General features: G+C 51.4%; 1 protein-coding gene across 8 annotated transcripts in view; it reads right to left on the bottom strand.

The window, feature by feature from the left end:
* Positions 1-5,132: 5,132 nt before the first annotated feature.
* Positions 5,133-18,048, bottom strand: part of TRRAP (transformation/transcription domain associated protein) — a 105,486-nt gene continuing 92,570 nt past the window's right edge. For 5 of the 8 annotated variants that reach the window (XM_057748292.1, XM_057748295.1, XM_057748293.1 and 2 more), the window contains exons 64-71: positions 17,548-17,747; positions 16,775-17,036; positions 14,370-14,595; positions 13,399-13,616; positions 12,100-12,284; positions 8,020-8,223; positions 7,742-7,936; positions 5,139-6,111 (exon numbers count right to left, since the gene is read on the bottom strand). In XM_057748292.1, coding sequence (XP_057604275.1) covers positions 5,827-6,111; positions 7,742-7,936; positions 8,020-8,223; positions 12,100-12,284; positions 13,399-13,616; positions 14,370-14,595; positions 16,775-17,036; positions 17,548-17,747 — 1,775 coding nt within the window. In that variant the 3' untranslated portion in view covers positions 5,139-5,826. Of the gene's footprint in view, positions 6,112-7,741; positions 7,937-8,019; positions 8,224-12,099; positions 12,285-13,398; positions 13,617-14,369; positions 14,596-16,774; positions 17,037-17,547; positions 17,748-18,048 lie in introns of all 8 variants that reach the window. The other 3 variants (XM_057748298.1, XM_057748296.1, XM_057748297.1) reach the window with 2 other exon arrangements.

Genomic DNA, 18,048 nt, shown 5'->3' on the forward strand with positions numbered 1-18,048 from the left:
AATGAGAGCCCCAGAAGAAGAGACACAGAAAAGGACAAAGATTATTTGAAGGGTAATAGATGAAAACTTCCCAAACTTGAGTAAAGACGTGGATCTGTAAATCCAAGAGGCTCAGGGACTGTACACAGAATAAACCCAAAGAGACCCACAATGACACACATTATAATAAAGCTGCTGAAAGAGAACATCACGTACAATGACTCATCCTGTACAAGGGATCCTCAATAAGGTTATCAGCAGATTTCCCAGCAGAAACCTTGAAGACAGGAAGGCAGTGGGATGCTATGTTAAAAGTGCTCAAAGAAAAAACTGTCAACAAGTTTTCTGTCTCTGGCAAAACTATCCTTCAAGATAAGGAAGAAATTAGGACATTTCCAGATAAACAAAAGCTGGAGCAATTTGTTGCCACTGGATGTGCTCTACAAGGAATGCACAAAAACAAAACACAAAACAAACCCCACACAAATATAGATGACACTCCTAAAGAGCCTTTTTAGGCATTTTTATCCAATCATCCCCATGACAAAGGAACAACACCACTCCTGTTAAGTGCAAAAGTGATAATAATGTATCGTGGAGTTAATGTCATATTATAGAAATAAAACATAACATTAATAGCACGAAGAATGGGAGGGGAGAAATGGAAGTTTACAGTTGTAAGATTCTTACATTATAGGTAAAGTGGTAGAGTATTTGAAGGTAGACTGAGGTAGGGGTTCAAGATGAATACAGTAACTAGATAATTCACTAAAAAGAATATGTTATATAAAAACATAAAGAGAATAATGTATCATAACTAGGTTGTGTCACACACAAATATTGTATCTATTTACTCTTATGAGGCACAGGAGTAAAAATAGTCCTGAATTATATTTGGTGTTATTTTACTTAAGATTTTCCATCTATACATGTACATGATATAGGCCCACATTTTTTTTTTGGACTCTTCATTAGATTTTGGAATTAAATATAAGCTACAGATGAAAAACACCATATACTATTTTAATGATAAGGAATCTCATATAGCCTTGAGATGTTTAGACCAATACTTCCCAAACTTTTCTGTTTTATAGACCAGTGAAATATACTGACCAGATAAAAATCATCTATATCACCAACATTTCATTTAAAAGGATATTTAACATCAAAACTTTTCACAACAGAAGACTACTGTTTGGTTGTACTTTATGATGACCTCACTTTGGTGCATTGATCTTTCTACCGATGGGTGAAAATTTCAGCACCAGCTCACAGGGGCTCATAATCTGGTTTTGACCCTCTCCTCCTCTCCATCCCAGTGAGCTGGTTCATTAGCCAGAGGTGGCCCAGATGCCCATCAAAATACTCTTTGGTCCCTCCTGAAGTACCCACCACCCATGCAGACTGTCTCCTGGTTCTCTTCCTCCCTTTTCTTCTGTTTCTTGAGTCCCACCTTTTCCTCAAGACCCAACTCACATCTTTTATTTTAAAGTGAAGTGTTTCAGAGAGCTCTTATTGTTCCTTCAAGAAACTAGACTGAACCCTATCTTTTCAAACTTTTTACCATGTTTGTTCAACAACTAAAATGGTTTTCTTCCAAAGAAAACTTCTGCCAACACTATTTTAAAATAAATGGCTTTCTTCCTGATGAAAACCACCCAAAAAACTGCTAACACTAAAAAATGAATTTAGCAAAGTTGCAAGATACAAAATCAACAAACAAAAACCACTTGTTTCTATAATGCTAACAATGAACAATCTGAAAATGAAATTAAGAAAACAATTCCATTTATAGTAGCATCAAAAAAAAATAAGACAGGAATAAACTTAACCAAGGAAATTAAAGACGTGTGCACTGAAAACTATAAAACTATAAAGTGAAAGAAAGGAGACACAAATAAATGGGAAGACATGAGTAAGAAGACTTAATAAGGTTAAGACATCATTACTACCCAAAATGATCGATAGATTCGGTACAACTGGTATAAAAATCCCAACAATGCTTTTGCAGAAATAGAAAAATCCACCCTAAAAATCTTGGAGTCACAGGGACCCCCCAGTGAGCCAGGACAATCTTGAAGAAGAACAATGTTGGAGGTCTCACACTTCCTGATTTCACAACTTACTACAAAGCTACACTAATAAGCTTGGTATGATATTGTCAAAAAGTCAGACATATAGACCAATGGAAGAGAACAGAGGACCCAGAAGTAAACCCCCTCATATACGGCCAAATGATAAGGGTGCCAAGATTATTCAATGGGAAAGGACAGTCTTTCAACAAACATTGCTTGGAAAATTGTACACCCACATGCAAAACAAATGAAGTTGAACCCCTACCTCACACCATGTATCAAAATTAACTCAAAATGGATCAAAGACCTAAATGTAAAAACTAAAATTACAAACCTCTTGGAAGAAACATTGGGGAAAAGCTTCATGACTTTGGCTTTGGCAATGATTCCTTGGATATGAAACCAAAAAGCATAGGAAACAAAAAACTAGATAAATTGGACTAAATCAAAATTTAAAACTTGTGCAAGAAAGGACATCATCAACAGAATGAAAAGGCAACCCAAAGAGTGGGAGAAAATATCTGTAAATCACATACCTGATAAAGGCTTAACATCCAGTATATACAAAGACACCTACAACTTTAAAAAAACGAGCAACAGATTTGCGTAGACGTTTCTCCAAAGAAGATATGCAAATGATCAACAAGCCCACGAAAAGACGCTCAGCATCACGAATGAAAATGCAAACCAAACCCGTAATGAGACATTTCACTTCATACCCATTAGGACGGTTCTTAGCAAAAGACAACTGTTTTTGTCAGGAAACAAGTGCCGGCAAGGATGTGGAGAAATCCTCGTGCACAGCTGGTGGGGGTACAAAATGGTTCAGTCCCTGCGGAAAACTGTATGGAGGGTCTTCAAAAAGTTGAAAATAGACCTACCATATTATAATCCAGCAATTCTACTTCTGTGTATGTTCCCCAAAGAACTGAAAATTGGGAGTTGAACCAGGTATTTTGACTCCCGAAAAAACACCCATGTTCATACCAGCATTATTCACAACAGATGAAATCAAAAGCAATACAAGTGCCCATCAATGGACACATGGGTAAAATGTGGTGCATATATGCAATGCAACACTAGTCAGCCCTAAAAAGGAAGGAAATTCTGTCACATGCTACATTATGCCAAGTGCAATCAGCCAGTCACAAGAGAACACACACGATATGATTCTACTTGTATAAGATTCCCAGGGTAGTCAGATTCCCGGAGACAGAAAGCGGAAGGTGTTTGCCTGCGGCTGCGGGGAGGAGCATGGGAAGTCCGTGTATAATGGGAACAGTTCTGTGTGGGAAGATGGAAAGAGTTCTGGAGAGGGACGGTGGTGACAGTTGCACAACGATGTGAATGTACTCAATGCCACTGCACTGTACACATACAAACGGTTAAAACAGTAAATTCTCATATATATCTTTCAAAGTAAAAATAAAGTCTAGTAATCGTACTTACTTTGAAACAGTGATTGGAGAACCGGGGGCAGGTACCATGTGTGGTCCCCCACACACGAGCTCTTTCTCTGATCTTCCTCGGCTCCTGGGGACCCAGGTCCCAGCAACGCCACGTGTGGGGGAGAAAGTAGAGGCTCCTGGTCACTGAACCACTGGCTCAGGATTTCCGGCTCCAAGATGTACAGACGGCGCTTGGGAGATGCTGGGTCTCCACTGGGGAACCCTCTCCTGCCCTGGCTCTTCAGAGGCTGGTTTCCCTAGCAACCGGGGTCAGTGCCTGGGACACGGTGTGGGCAAGGCTGCCACGGAACCTGGGCCCTTCTCACCAGGACACCGACTCTGGACTCCAACTACCCAGGTTGAGAACCAAACGTTCCCTTCACCCAAACGCCACCCACAGGTCTCCGCAACCACCAGGTGCCACGCCAACTCTCCCAGAGCACAAAGGCAAGCCAATGGCTTGTTTCAAATGAGTCCTGACCCCGGCTCGCAAGATCCTGTTGCACAGTGAGGACGGTCAGAGACAGACGGGTGTCTTCCCAGTCCCGCCTGATGGCTGCACGATGACACCTGTCACTTTAGATACAGGCTCCTCTCATTCTGGAATCCAGGATGCTTTCTCACAAAAACAGCCAAGTATTTGTAAGAACAACTCATGATTAGCTCCAAAGAAAGAACGGGAGAGTCCAGTCAGATGGACAAAAGCCGGCCCCTGGGCCCCCATCCGCGCTCCATGGTGCAGCCTCGGGGGGTTGGAGTCAAGCTGGACGAGGTTCAGTCCGTTTCTCCGTGACTGGCTGGGACCCTGGACCATGGAGGAGCTGCTCGCCAAGCTGGAATCCCTCTCTGTGCCGTGGAGGGGCCGCCACCTTGGGGCTGTGGGCCCGCCTCCTTCCCAGGACTGGAGACCAGCCCGGTGCCCTCAAGTCGCAGCCGCCAGCTCCACCCACTCCAAATGAGCTGGCACCGCGGGCCCAGCCCAGCACCCCCAGTCTCAGCTTGTGCTGCTGCCAGCACATTGGTTTATGCCCCTTGGACTGGACCTGGGATGAGGTCTGGCTGAATTCAGCTCCGGCTTCACCCCGTGCCAGAGGGCCCCGGCCCCCGGACTGTGTGGAGGCTGTCCTCCTCACAGCAGACGTGACACTTCCCAAAGGGAATTCAGAATCCTAATTTTAAAGTCACACCTCCTTCCCCCTGTCCTGCCTCAGTCTCTCATCCTGCCGACAGTACGGCCTGCGCTGGGGAACCGTCCCTCCTGTGTCCTCCAGGGCAGGGCTCTGCTGCTTGGTTCACTCCGTACCTGAGGTGCCGGCGGACGGGATGAAGCTGGTGGGGCGGACGGCGAGGAGTGGGGCTCCAGGCACCTGGAACAGCGCCGCCGGGGACGCAGCTCTGGCCTGAGGCCTCCAGGCGTCTCCCCTCCGCACATGGGTTACACGGCGCAGCCCTGAAACACATGAACAAAGCTTGCCACCCGTCAGGACCAGCACTTGTGGTCAGCATCACAGAACACGCCGAGTCCCAGCCGAGACCCTGCCGGGCGTGCGTGACCGTCACCGCGGAGCCGTGCTGGGGCTGAGCGGGGGCCCTGAGGGGCAGGGGGAACACCTTGCAGAAACAACACATGCTTTTATAAAATATTTATTCTAAAAAAATCACACTGTACAAATTTAGACAGAACGTTCTCAAGGCTCATACTTATAAAAGTGTGAACATAACAGACTGGAATTAACGAACAAACCTTCGTTGCTTCTTTTTAAATTAAGAAGGAAAAAGTGTTTTTTCCCCCAGGTACAGTGATAGCAAATGTCTGGAAGACATCCAAAGAGCTGGCTCTCCAGTTCTGTTTCCCCGGAGGAGGCCGACTCGGATCGCAGTGGGAGGGGAGGCCGCGGCCGCCGGGCCTGGTCCATCCAGGCAGCCGCTGGGCGAGGCTCCGAGGCTGGTTGCGTACAGCGTGTAAGAGTTCGTGCTCAGAGAATCCAGCACAGTTTGTTCATAATTTCCTGTTTCTCTAACAAAGCAGGTTTTCTGTACACTTGTTACAAAGTTCTGTACAAAAGCACGAAGCTCCTGGGAGGTGTAACTTCTGAAAGTTAAAAACGATGATGCAGGAGTATTCTCTAGAGTTGAATCTGTACATTCACACAGAAGCAGGAGCTCAATAAAAAAGAATTCACAGAGAAGCTCCACAGCAGGGAACCCTGGCTTCTTCAGAGGTTACTCTGGAAGCTGCGGGTGAGTCTCCGCACCCACCTCCAATCGCCTCACCTTCCTGACGCTCAGCAACCCCCACCAACAGGGCACGACCGCGGCTGCGCTCACAGCCAGGGGTGCCAGGCGGGGTCCATGCGGCACAGGTTGTCCAGGCTGTTGGCAGCGGCCACCAGGGTGTTCACTTTGCTCTCCCCGCCCTCGAACTGGGCGAGGTTGTGCAGCCGGGTCATGATGGCCGTGACGGCCTTCTGCACCAGGGAGACCAGCTGCTGGCTGTCCATGTTCTCAGGCTGCCCAGCGGCCGACAGAGGGGACGACGTGTCCTCCTGCGTCTTTTTGTGCCAAGCGATGATCTCGTCCCGAAGCACGGTTTTCAGGATGCCGTCCACCTGGGCGGGGAGAGAACAGCATGGCCTGGGTTAAACCAACAACGGCCCAGAGGGCAGCTTCCCAGCGAGAGGCTCAGCCACAGAGGCCTTCGGGGCCGGTCAGCCTCAGCACCCAGGCCAGGCGCACAGCCACTCTGGTGGGGCGGCCGCAGGCAGACACATGTGACGACTCCCGCAGGGATCCCAGGCTGAAGAATGAGGGAGGGGGAGGGGGTGCCTGCGTCAGGAAGGCGAGGACCGCCCCAGGGAGGGGGAATGGAGGAGAAGGGCCGGGACCCAGAGGCAGCGCTATGATCACCAAGACAAGACGGTGTGTCCATGACGGACAGATCGTGTGCACGTCCTCCTGAACCAGGACATCCGACCACAGCCCACTGTCACCCTCAAAGGACACGGGACCTTCATGAGGCACCAGGGTTGTTTAAAAGTAACTGTGACTGACACACTGAGGGTTTTATTCTGTTACTTGGCCTCAACGGAATGTGTTTTTAGAGGAGATCCCCACATAGCCTGGTCTCTATATTAGCCTAACGTAAAGGCTGTCACTGCATCTGGGCCCAGAGTTTGGAGAAGGCCCAGTCCCCTCCCGTCCACATCAACTCAGGCTGTGCAGAGTAATGCCCGGTGTCCTTCCAAGTCATAACAGGTCTTTAAAATACAAGAGGCTTCTTCATTCTTTTTAAAGTTTTCAATGAAACGCCACTCTAAGGATTACCCTGATTGCTTCCAGAAGTGTAACACGGCTATTGTAAACGAGAACTTCGTATTTCAAGCCTTCAGCCAACGTGGACAAAAGTGCCCTGCTGTCCCCGCAGGCCTTTGTTCTCACTCACGTTCACAACGGCTCATCACTAGCCCACCCAGAGCAGCGCCCCGCCTGGGTGCGCACGTGCAGCCCACCATTAAAAAGAGCACAGAGTCCTTGTTCACAGTGACGAGGTTACCCGATACTCTAAAGCCTGTTCTACACAAATGTTTTGGGAAAGCAACTGGTGTCTGAAGCCTTCTCTAGGTACAATGTGCTTATCTGGGAAAACAAACAGAACAGCAGGTCTCAGAAGTTAAAAGAAAAAAAAAAGTAAACTGTGTTCAGTCCTCAGCTGCGGAGAGACAGGCTCAGGGTCAGAATGAACCTGGGTCAAATGTGAATCCCCGTCTGTCCTCCCTGAGCACAGTGCTGGGCGCAGAGCTGTCACACCCCTGGGGTGGCCACGGGCATTCTGCCACATCTTGTCTCACAGGGGTTCACGAGGTGCATCGCGTGTCACGTCTGTTTCGGGCCCATCACTGCAGCCCCAGTAAGACAGGCGCCATCCGGCATGGACACGCCTGCCCTCTTACAACAGAAAAGTTTGCAAAACGAGAAACTGAAGGTAGCTATAAAACGGAGCAAACAAAACTGACCCACAGGTAACAGCTGGGGCAAGTTATCCAGTGGAGGCGTCTAGACTGCTCTTTGTAACCACTCGTGGACTGAGAACATTGTAAACCCCTTTTCCTGAGAGAAGGCACTGCGCAGCAGCGATGGCTCTTCCCTCCTTCTTCCCTGTCAGAAGACCAGCGGCTCCTGTGAGCCCACCATGTGCCGCGTTACCCCGCCTGGGCTCCTCACGAGACCACCCTGACCCACCTTGAAGTTGGGCTGGGCGAAGCACCGGGCGACGGCGATCATGGACGCGGTCAACGGGCCGGAGACGCCAATGGTGGTCAGAAACTCGGAAATGTTGGGTGTGAGGCGGAAAGGGACAGGGCGGTTGGCATCTAAGTCTCCGGTTGCATCGTTTATATCAAATCGGAAGTAGGCCACGTTCAGTTTGCCGGTGTCCTGAAGCCCAGGAGGAGACGCTTTAGGCACGTGACCAGCGGGACGTGGCTTCCACAGCAGGCCCCGCTGCTCACGTGCATTACCTGCGCGATCTGCAGCATCTCGGGGTTGAGTCTGTTGAGGTGCAGGACAAACTCCGCAAAGCCAATGAGCGCGAGCTGGATGGTGAACATCTTCCGGAAGGTCCAATAGTCGGTGGCGTTGGGGAAGGTGTGCAGGGCCCACTCCTTCAGCATGCTGCGCGGGACCATGTTGCTCTGGACTTCCTTGAGGATGTCTCGAAGGACCTGAAATGACATCGCTCCGTGACTCTTCATCACACTCACTTATTTCTTTCCTTCAGAAGGAAAGCCCTCGCGCTGTGATTTCTGTCTTGCGTAGCACCCCAGAGGGGCTGCTGCTGACAGATGCACACGCAGTGTCACGTGACGAATCACGAGGGGGCAGAGCTTCGCCCAACGTCCCTCCAAGGCTCCAAGTCTTGCGGCCGAAGCAACAACGGAGCCTGCGAACAAAAGCCTCAGCTGCGTGGTGAGTGCCGACCTGACCAAGAATTAGGTGAGTATCTGAACGCTACAGCTCGCCAGCTACAGAACATACCAGGCTGACGGACAGAAAGATCAGAGGGATCGTTGGGTGTTTCACAACCAAGACTATTAAAGACCAAAGCTCTGTAAATGAAGCAGCTGGTGTAACATTAGATTACATGTTACACTACATTTTAAACTGAGTTCTGGACTAGAAGATTCACAAGACTATTTCAAACATCAAGTATTTAGAGACGGTCTCAATAAAGAGAGCTTACTGAGTTAATTTAGCTCCTGTTAGACCAACTGGTAAAGGGACACAGGTCTCATCTGAGCTAGGTCGTCCCCCTGAGCTGCGAACAAGCGCTAGAATGCAGGCCGTGAACAACCAAGAGCCAAGCAGGCTGCCAGGCACGCACTGTTTGTCCATTTCACCAGCAAAATGGAAGGAAGTACTTCTGAGACACCTCCAAACCCTGCTGCTCCAAAAAAGCAATAAGAACACTGGCAAAAATCATCAAAACAAACTTCTCCGGAACTCTGGAAATCAAAGGCCTGCAACCACCTGAGCAATTTTTATTCAAGAAAAAGAAGGCTGCATCTTGGTGAGAACAGTGAGCTTCATGGCAGTTTAACTGTCCTATTCTCGCCCCCTCCTCCCAGCTCCATGGTGGCCCTGAAAACCAACAGCCTTGTGTCCTTGGCAGCTGTAAAGAAGAGCAGCCTGACAGCCACTGGAGTGGGTGGAATGGGTGTGGAGACCCCAGAGAGGCCTCCTCCCTAAAGGACTGTCACTGGTGACCTGTTGGCAGCGACCGGAAAAACCCCCCGTTCACTGGGCTTCTCTGAACTCAGAGCACAGAATAGGGTGGCCAGACCAGAGATGAGCTGGGGAAGGAGACGGCGAGGGGGCTTTGAGAAGTTCCACCACATTCCTGGGAATCCTGCAGGCCGGCCTCGTGCTCACGAGAAACCTCTGAAGGCCCCACGCTCTCATTCCTGGTTGAAGGTGAGACTCTGCACAAGTAGGTAGCAAAGGCTACGGCACAGAGGTGAGCTACCCCCATACACACGTGCGCACAGGTCCTCAAAAAAGGAGGAAGACTTATTGGTTTAAGGCCTGTAAGCAAATCTCTGTGAATCTCTGGCTGGCGGCCGGGCTAACCGAGCAGAGATCTCAGTGGCTGCACTTGGGTGAGGAGTGTCAGGTCCTCGGGGAAAGGGGATGAGCTTGGTTCTAGAGATTCCTCAATGGCTCCAGCTTAGCCCGGGAAAGTCACCAAAACAAGCTAACAGCAACAACAAACCTTGGGGGGAAGGATCTGATTTTCAGAGTTGCCATATTATATTACCCAAAACACCCAGTTTCCAACAGAAAATTACGAGAAATGCAAAGAAGCAGGACAACATGGCCAACACACAGTAAAGAAAGTGAAGTCACCTATATCGTCACTTACATCCAGAACATATAAAGAATCCTTAGAATCAACAATAAAAAGACAAATCACCCAGTTTAAATGGGCAAAGGACCTGAACAGCCTTTTCTCCAAAAAAATATGTAAACAGCCAATTAACAAATGAAAAAATACTCTATCACTGGTTATCAACCAAAATGAGCTAGCACTTCACACCCACTAGGATGGCTATAAACAAAAAGACAGACAGTACTAAACGGAGGCAAGGCTATGGAGAAATCAGAACCCTCACACACTGCGGTCGCTTTGGAAAACAGTTTGCCAGGTCATCAAAATGTTAAACGTAAGCGTTACCATATAACCCAGCAATTCTACCCCAGGTATATATCCAAGAGAAGCGAAAACACAGGCCCACACAGAAACAGGTTCACAAATGTTCACAGCAGCTTCATCCTAACAGCCAGAAAGTACAGACAAGTTAAAGACCATCAACTAACAAACGGATAAATTAATTGTGTTATATTCACACAAGGCAATAATCAACAATAAAAAGGAACTACTGACACGTGCTACCGAACGGACCACCTTGAGAACATGCTCGGTGCAAGCAGCCAGACACCGAAGACCACGTGATGTATGATTCCACGCACAGGATGCGTCCAGAATAAGCAAATTCACAGAGACACAAAGATCTGTGGTGGCCAGGGGTCGGGGCGGGAGGAACAGGGAGTGACTAGTAACGGGCATGAAGTTTTTTTGCAGGGGATGAAGTGTTTTAAAGATAGTGGTGATGACTGCACAAGTCTGAATACTGAAAACACTGCATCGTACGTTTTAAAGGGGAAATTTCATGGCATGTTGAATAATCTCCCAATGAAGGCGTTAGTAAGAAAACACAAAGGATGAAGGAGCAGCGTTAACAGCAACGCCAGCTAGGGCACAAAGACCAAGCAGAGGCAACGGGCTGGGGCCACCGGCACCGTCAGCATCCGCAGCCGGCCCAGCAGGACCCTAGCGGTGTTTCTGCGCCGGACCAGTCACGGCTGGAATCCTGACGTAGCCGGGGATTTGCAGATGGGGTCGCTGGCTTCCACACTGTCTACAAGTACACATGGCCTTAAAACTGCAATCCGTTCATCTCCCACAAACACCTCAAAATTGCCCAGGGACCTCAGAGGCCAATCAGAACAGAGGAATCCCACCTGCTCTGCAGGCACGGGGGTGGAGGCTTACACCAGGCCCTGCGCCCTGAACACTGCCACGCTGGGTGAAACCAGCACTGCGGGCTCCAGCCTCCTAAACCAAGTCCTCCAGGACCCAGACTAACTGAGACCAGTCCCTGGAAGAACAGAGGCAAGTCATGGCTTCCAGCTCTGGGGTGTCTCTCCTAGAAACTGTGAGGCCCTCTCAGGAAGCACAGGAAGGACCATGGAGGCACGAGGAGAACACACCCAAAGAGCTGCCTCTGGGTGACGCAGACAGTTCTGGACAAAACCTTCTCATCCAGGGCCTGCCCTAGCCCTGATACCCAAGGGCAGGAACCTGCAGGTGGAGAGGGACCTGACGATACAGCCGAGAGCCAGCCAGGACTCCAGTGGGGGGCACTGCGTTCCCACCCAGGCAATAAAAACAGCTGGCCGGACCTGTTTCAGGCTTCCCCACTTTCTGTATTTAGAAAGTGCGCACGGCACAGAGACTCTGTGCTACCTTAAGGCCCCGCCACAAACTGGACAAATGTGAACACTTAGTGGGGAGACAGCCTCACACCACCTAGACCCAGTTTGTTGACCAAATGAACTTGCCATGAAGTTCCTTTTCAAATCCTAGGGACTTCCCTGGTGGTCCAGTGGTTAAGACTCCACTCTCCCAATGCCTGGGTCCGATCCCTGGTCAGGGAACTAGATCCCACGTGCTGCAACGAAGACCCGGCACAGCCAAAATAAATAAATAAATAAATATTAAAAAGAAAAAAATTCTAGCTTCTGGGCTTCTTTGCAAGTGCAGGTAAAGGCCTGTGAGCCTCTGCAAGGTTGAAAGCACACCTCTTTGTCCTGTTACAACAATCGGTCTGCAGCAAATGCCACTTCACCAAGGCCCACAGCCACCTCAGAAGTCCAACAAGACCCCTTGCCCGGCTACCCCTCCACGGGTGTCACGGAAGGACTGCTCCCGGGAGCACCCACACCTGAGGCCACAGGCGGCTGCCCCTGCCCGCCTTCACCTGGTGGCTGGCCTGCGTCCCGCGCGCCTGCACGGTGGCCAGGCGGTCGTAGTAGCGGGAGATGGGGTTGTCGTGCTCGATACCCTTCTTGGCGCAGCGCTGCTTGTAGATCTCCACCAGCGAGAGTGAGGACGGGTTGTCCTCCACCAGGCGCATCTGCGGGGACACAGCCACCACGCGTGGGACTGAGGAGAGAGGGGAGAGACGGGCAGATGAGCGCGGGGCCCACAGGCCAGCGCTGGGGCAGAGTGCGGGCGAAGAGGAAGAGCCGGGTCCCACAGCCTGAAGCTCCGTCTATCGGGGCCAGAGCCCGAGCCGCCTGTCACCCGCGTTTAAGGCACAGATGAACAGAAAGGCCTTACTAGGGAACCTCACAACAGGAACAAGGAGACTGCCCAGTGTCCTGAGCTGGCGGCATGGCGGCTCCGAGCCTGCGTCTGCCCGGCCTGCGCAGGGGCCTGGCGCATGCACAATGCCCCTGACTTCTAATCGAGCATTAACTCGGCCTAAAGTCACCTAAAGCACAGCTACTGGCCTGCTGCCACAGCTTCAACCTGTAGAGAAGTTCCAAAAGGACTCCAGGGGACGTACATGGACCACTATTTGGAGCTCACCAGGAGCCTGCTTCTTTGGAAGCAGCAAAGAACCACCGATTAGCATGACTGGAACCAACACCGTAGATCATGTTACATACACGTTAAAACGCACACAGCTTTCTAGAGACCTGGTTTTTTAATCTACTACTTATTCTGGGAACACTGAACGTAAGAGATTTTAGGTGAGAACAGGTTGGACACACCTTAGCCAGCAGAGGACTGTTCCACACAGGACCAGTGGGCTCCTAAACGTGCAGATGAATGCTCAAATGCAACACTGGCTCCCCCTCTGGGTGGGGTTACAGGCAGCTCATCTATGCCGTCTACAGACACGATTCACCCGTGACAACTTGGTTCTGGGGAGACCTCACTTTCCGAGGCTCCTCAACTCCCAAGCAGCACCTCAGGCGGTGCCCACACACTGCAGCCTGTGCCCCACGGCAGAGCAGGGACTGCATGTAAAAACTGCCGTGTGCTGTGAGCACACCCCCAACGCCCTCTGCGCAGCCAGCACCAGCTGCGTGCACCTGCTTCTCCAGACAAACGCGTGTCAGGGCGCCTGTCCTGCAGGGAGCAGCCTCAGGCCCGGGGGCTCCCTCCCTCCAGGAGCAGGACCTGTCCTCAGCCCCAGGCCTCCCAGGGGTTCGCAGAGGCTGACAGGGACGGCACAGGCCGCCGTGTAGCCCCAGGGCAGCGCTGGTACCTGTGAAAAATAAGTGCCTCTTGGTGGTCTCCTTCCTCTTTTCCAGGCAGGGGTTGAGCAGGCGGAGCAGCTGCAGCACGCGCTCCTCCCGCCGCGACTCCGTCAGGCAGGCGTCGTTCATCACCAGGTATGGGTAGATCTTGCCGTTGTGCCCGCGGATGTACAGCCTCCTGGCCGCCGTGTTGTGCTTCTGCACGATCTCCACACGGGGCATAAACCTGCCGGAAGGAGTGGACGATCAGACACACCAGTGCCCCGGGTCCCCATTCCCAACCCTTTCCTTAGCGGGGAAAACGGAGCTTTACAGGGCGGCGTCAGAACCGTCGTGGAAAACAGATGGCGTGACAGTTATTTACACTGCACGTCACGTGACAAGGTGCAGGTCGCGTGACAAGGCACTGGAGGGAAAACAAGACGAGGAAGAGGAGGCGAAGCTGGGTTTCAAACGATCGCGCCGGGGGTCCAGCCTCAGCAGCCAGAGACGGGCTGTGAGCGGCCCGGAGGACGCCAGGACCCCAGCAGCCCGGGGCGGCCCCGCCTCGGTGCCCACGGCGGGCGGGACACGGGCACATGTGGAGCAAACACCTGACGGGTGAGGGCTGCCTCTTCACAGCTCATCTCACGTTTTAAATGAGAGGCAACTCGCTTCGCTCCAATACATTTCACCACGGTCTGATTCTGTTTTGCATACTGTGCTTTAAGGACAGAAGACGGGGAAACTTCATACTCTGTCAGGTTCTGTGGGGATTCGGAACGGGTTCTTTTGAGAGCAAACACACGCTTGATCAAATGAGACCAGACTCTGTAAAGGTGTCTAACGGCTCAAACCCTAGAGCAGTGCCGCGTCCTTCTGCTTCAGGATGGACAGCGGAAGGGAGGGAAGTAAGAACAGTCTGGACGGCTGGAGGGTCTTCCCAGGGCTCTGCCCGGGGCAGCTGTCGGTGACCCCCGGCCAGGTCAGACTCACTCACCGAGCAATCTTGATGTAGTAATGTGTCGGTTTTGGCATCAGAAATTCCCCAGGAATTTCCACCTCAGCTGTCTGTGCGGAGAAATTGCTCAAAAACCGGCACTTTTCTTCTATGAGGAAAAATTTTGGAAGTTGCTTGGTTTTAGCCTCCAGGATTTTGATCCACTTTTTCAGTTTAGAAATAAGATTATGAAGCTTCATGGATCCTGGAACACTGAAGTCAAAATCTGCAAAATAAAACAGGATTAGAAACATTTTCAGTCACCTGGGTTATTTCTAATTCACTACGAAACTGCAGCTCAAACACCCCCCCAGGTAGGAAACAGGCACATTTTGTATCTAGTCTGGACCAAGCACCCTAAGTCACAAGACTGGTAAATAGCACTGACCCACAAGGATTAAACTAAATGAGGTAGCACGCACGGGGCTTCAGCACAGTACCACGGCTGCCCCAACAATTCTAACCATCACACCTGTGTATGAATTTAACTCCATACAGTGTCATTACTTTTATGAAAGTCAATATCCTTTTGTTGGGGAGGGGAGGTTTCCCACAGCATTTCTCTGGTTTCCCTTTAACTTCAGCATGATTGCACAAGAGCAGGTGGCTGGCGAGGTCGCCACACACCAACACGAGGGGGCGGGCTGGTCTCCACCCAGGCTTCCCGGCAGAGGCCACCCTGCCAGGTGCAGGCAGCTGCGCACAGGGCTGCTCTTTCTCACCTCTGCATCCAGAGGGTGTAGCCAAGCTCAGGTCTGACCCTCCCATAGTGGATTTTTGTTACTTTTTGTTAACTTTTATTTTGAGATAAACATAGATTCCTAGGAGTCCAAAGAAATGTACAGGGAGGGCCATTCACCCCTTCCTGAAACCAAGGCACAGGCGCTGGCATGACCGACAGGGCTGAGTCAGACATGTGCTGTGTGCACGTGTGTCCCTGTGAGATGTCACTCAGGGAGAGCAGGGCTGCATAACCAGAACCAGGACGCTCACCGTCCACCGCCACAGGTGCCCGGTTACCTCCTAAGAGCTGCACCCGTCCTCCCTGCATCACGAATGCCTGGCCAACACGAATCTGTTCTCCATCTTGATCATAATGTTAGTTCACAAATATTTCATAATTAAGAAGCTTGCAGCAGGAATCCTTTTGAGACTGGCTTTTTGCAGTCAGTGTAATTTCTTTGAGGTTCATCTAAGGTGCTGTATCAATAGTTAATTCCTCTTTATTTGCTTTCTGAGTATGGAAATATGACACTTTGTGTATCCATTCTCCTTAGGGGGTGTTTGGATGGACTTCAGTTTGCGGCTGTTACAAGTAAAGCGGCTATCAACACTGGAGTACAAGTTTTTGCAGGTGAGTCAGTCTTCCTCCCCAGGTCTTCTGAACTACCTTCCACCTCCTTGTGGACCTAGAACTAGAGGCCATCATGTACAATGCTGCTGGAGATGGAGGTACAGCTCTCCTCCACTCTCCAGACTGGAACACAGAGCTGAAACCCAGAGACATCCTCCCTGCGGCACATGACCAGAGGGGCTGGACAGCTCCTGAATTAAGTATCTGCAACTCTGCTACAGTTTGAGGGGAGTCAGAGTCTCACAGCTGTCCTCTTAAGTTTCAGTGTTTGTTATTGTTTTCACATCAGAATCCAAATGATTTGTCCTACTTCTAATTCTCTATTTCAGATTACAGTCGATATAATGGTCTGGACATTTTAAGATAAATACACACTAAACACCACTTCTTTAAGTAACGTACAATGGTGTCCATAAAACTTTCACCTCAGACTCTTCCTTTCTCAGAGGATGACAGACCACACAAGCACAAGCTCCAGGGAACGTGGCCCTACCTGCGTGCACACGTGGGGGACAGGGTCCCTATGACAGATGAGGACTTAGGCTGAGGGAGACTGGACCTCAGATCACACAGAAAGAGGTGGAGCCAGGATTCAAGCTCCCACGGGTCTAGGAAAATGCATGAACCTGAACTGGGGGCAGTCATGGAAACACGACCTCCCCTACCCCCTTGCCACCAGAATCCACTACAGGTCTGAACCTTACCTGTCACCTCGGGCCCTGCACCTTTGGGTCTTATTGCCTCACCTTACCCTGCTGAGTTTTCCCACAAAAACCAAGCAGAACAAGGGATGTGGAAAGACAAGCAGGTTTGTCCTAAAACCCTGTGCTTAACCCCTGACATGGAGCCTGGCGCTCTGGCTCTGAAACCTTGACCTTTCACTGGAAGGAAGGACGTGCGGTCCCAGGTGAGGAATGTCACGGTTTCCCTGTTTTAAACAGTCTAACCAGCTCACCCGGTACTGTGCTCATGCAAGTGAATGGACAGGGTTAGCTTAGATGTTAAGATGGAGGAAAAATGTGAGCGGAAGCGCCCCTGGATCAGGACTCACCGGTTGTGAACTGGCCCTTCAGCTTCTGGAAGACAGGGTCCTGCGCCGTGGCCTGCGCCCGCCGGGCCAGGGACTCGGAGGCTGCGCTGGAGAACATGGTCGAGACGTTGGACACATTCTCCAGGCCCACCCCGAACGTGCTCACCAGCTTCTTGACGAAATTGAGAGTGTGGGGTGTAATCTTGGCATCCGACACTGCTCCGCTTTTCTCAAATGCAACCGAGTAGCACTTCGCCAGGCCCTGCTGCAGCTGCCTGAGGACCTGGAAGAGACCGGAGGCGGCTGAGCTCGCACAGCAGAGCTCTCCACTCACGCCACCCCCCCAACCAGAAAGCACCTGCCCGCCTGGCCCCACCACCAGCAAAGCTCTTCGCGGCACCTAGCGCACAGCAGCAGAGTGTGCAGAACTGGGGGCCGCCTGGCCGCTGAAAGGCCACCGAGAACCCACTCTCGGCCCCTGGAGACGACTGGCTGGTGAGTGACCCCTGCCCATACCACAGCTGCTCCCTGGTCAATGGTGGTCTTTCAGTGAATAAACTCACACCAGCTTGCAAAATAAGCGTTTTAAGGCCAGAAATGGCTTCCTCGATTTCATCTTCTTCTGAAGTCTTCTGCTTCCAGTACTGAGGCAGCACCAGAGCAGACATCAAGAATCTGCAGCTCCACCACTCCACCCAACACCTCACACACGCGGCCAGGTGGCCAACCTCGCGGGACGCGGCCGCGGAAGCACCCCTCCGCGGGGCGCCGGCCCCCCGAGGCCAGCCCCGTACCTCCTCGTGCCAGTTTTCCCGGAACCAGACCATCTGGTCGACGATGCCTTCCAGGGAAGACAGCAGCGTCGGGTGCAGCTCCCGCTGCATGTGCATGATTCGGCTGCAGCGCCACATGGGGGCCGTGGCTCTTATGGGCCCTGGATCTGATGCAGAATGGGACTGGTTACCCACTGAACTGGGCTGCTGCTGTCCAGAATCTGAGAGCAACACACACAACGCCAATGTCAGCGCCAAACGGACCCATGGGAGCGTCCGTGCTCTAAGGACCCACCGGCCAAAGGAACGCTGGTTCCTGCCGGCGTGGGACACACCCGGGCACTTCCCGGGGGCTGCGTGGGAGGCGCCCCGGCTCTGAGGAGGGGCATTGCGGACAGCGCGGCGCCCACAGCTGGGCTCCCCGTGGTCTGGGAGAAGCAGGAGGCGTACGCCGAGAGAGAGCAGGTGTGGCCGCACGCAACAGGTGGGTTCAGGTGAGGGAGTGCAGGCTTCACTGGACTC

This window comes from Hippopotamus amphibius, chromosome 9 (assembly GCF_030028045.1).
Source record: "Hippopotamus amphibius kiboko isolate mHipAmp2 chromosome 9, mHipAmp2.hap2, whole genome shotgun sequence".
Taxonomy (NCBI): Eukaryota; Metazoa; Chordata; class Mammalia; order Artiodactyla; family Hippopotamidae; genus Hippopotamus; species Hippopotamus amphibius.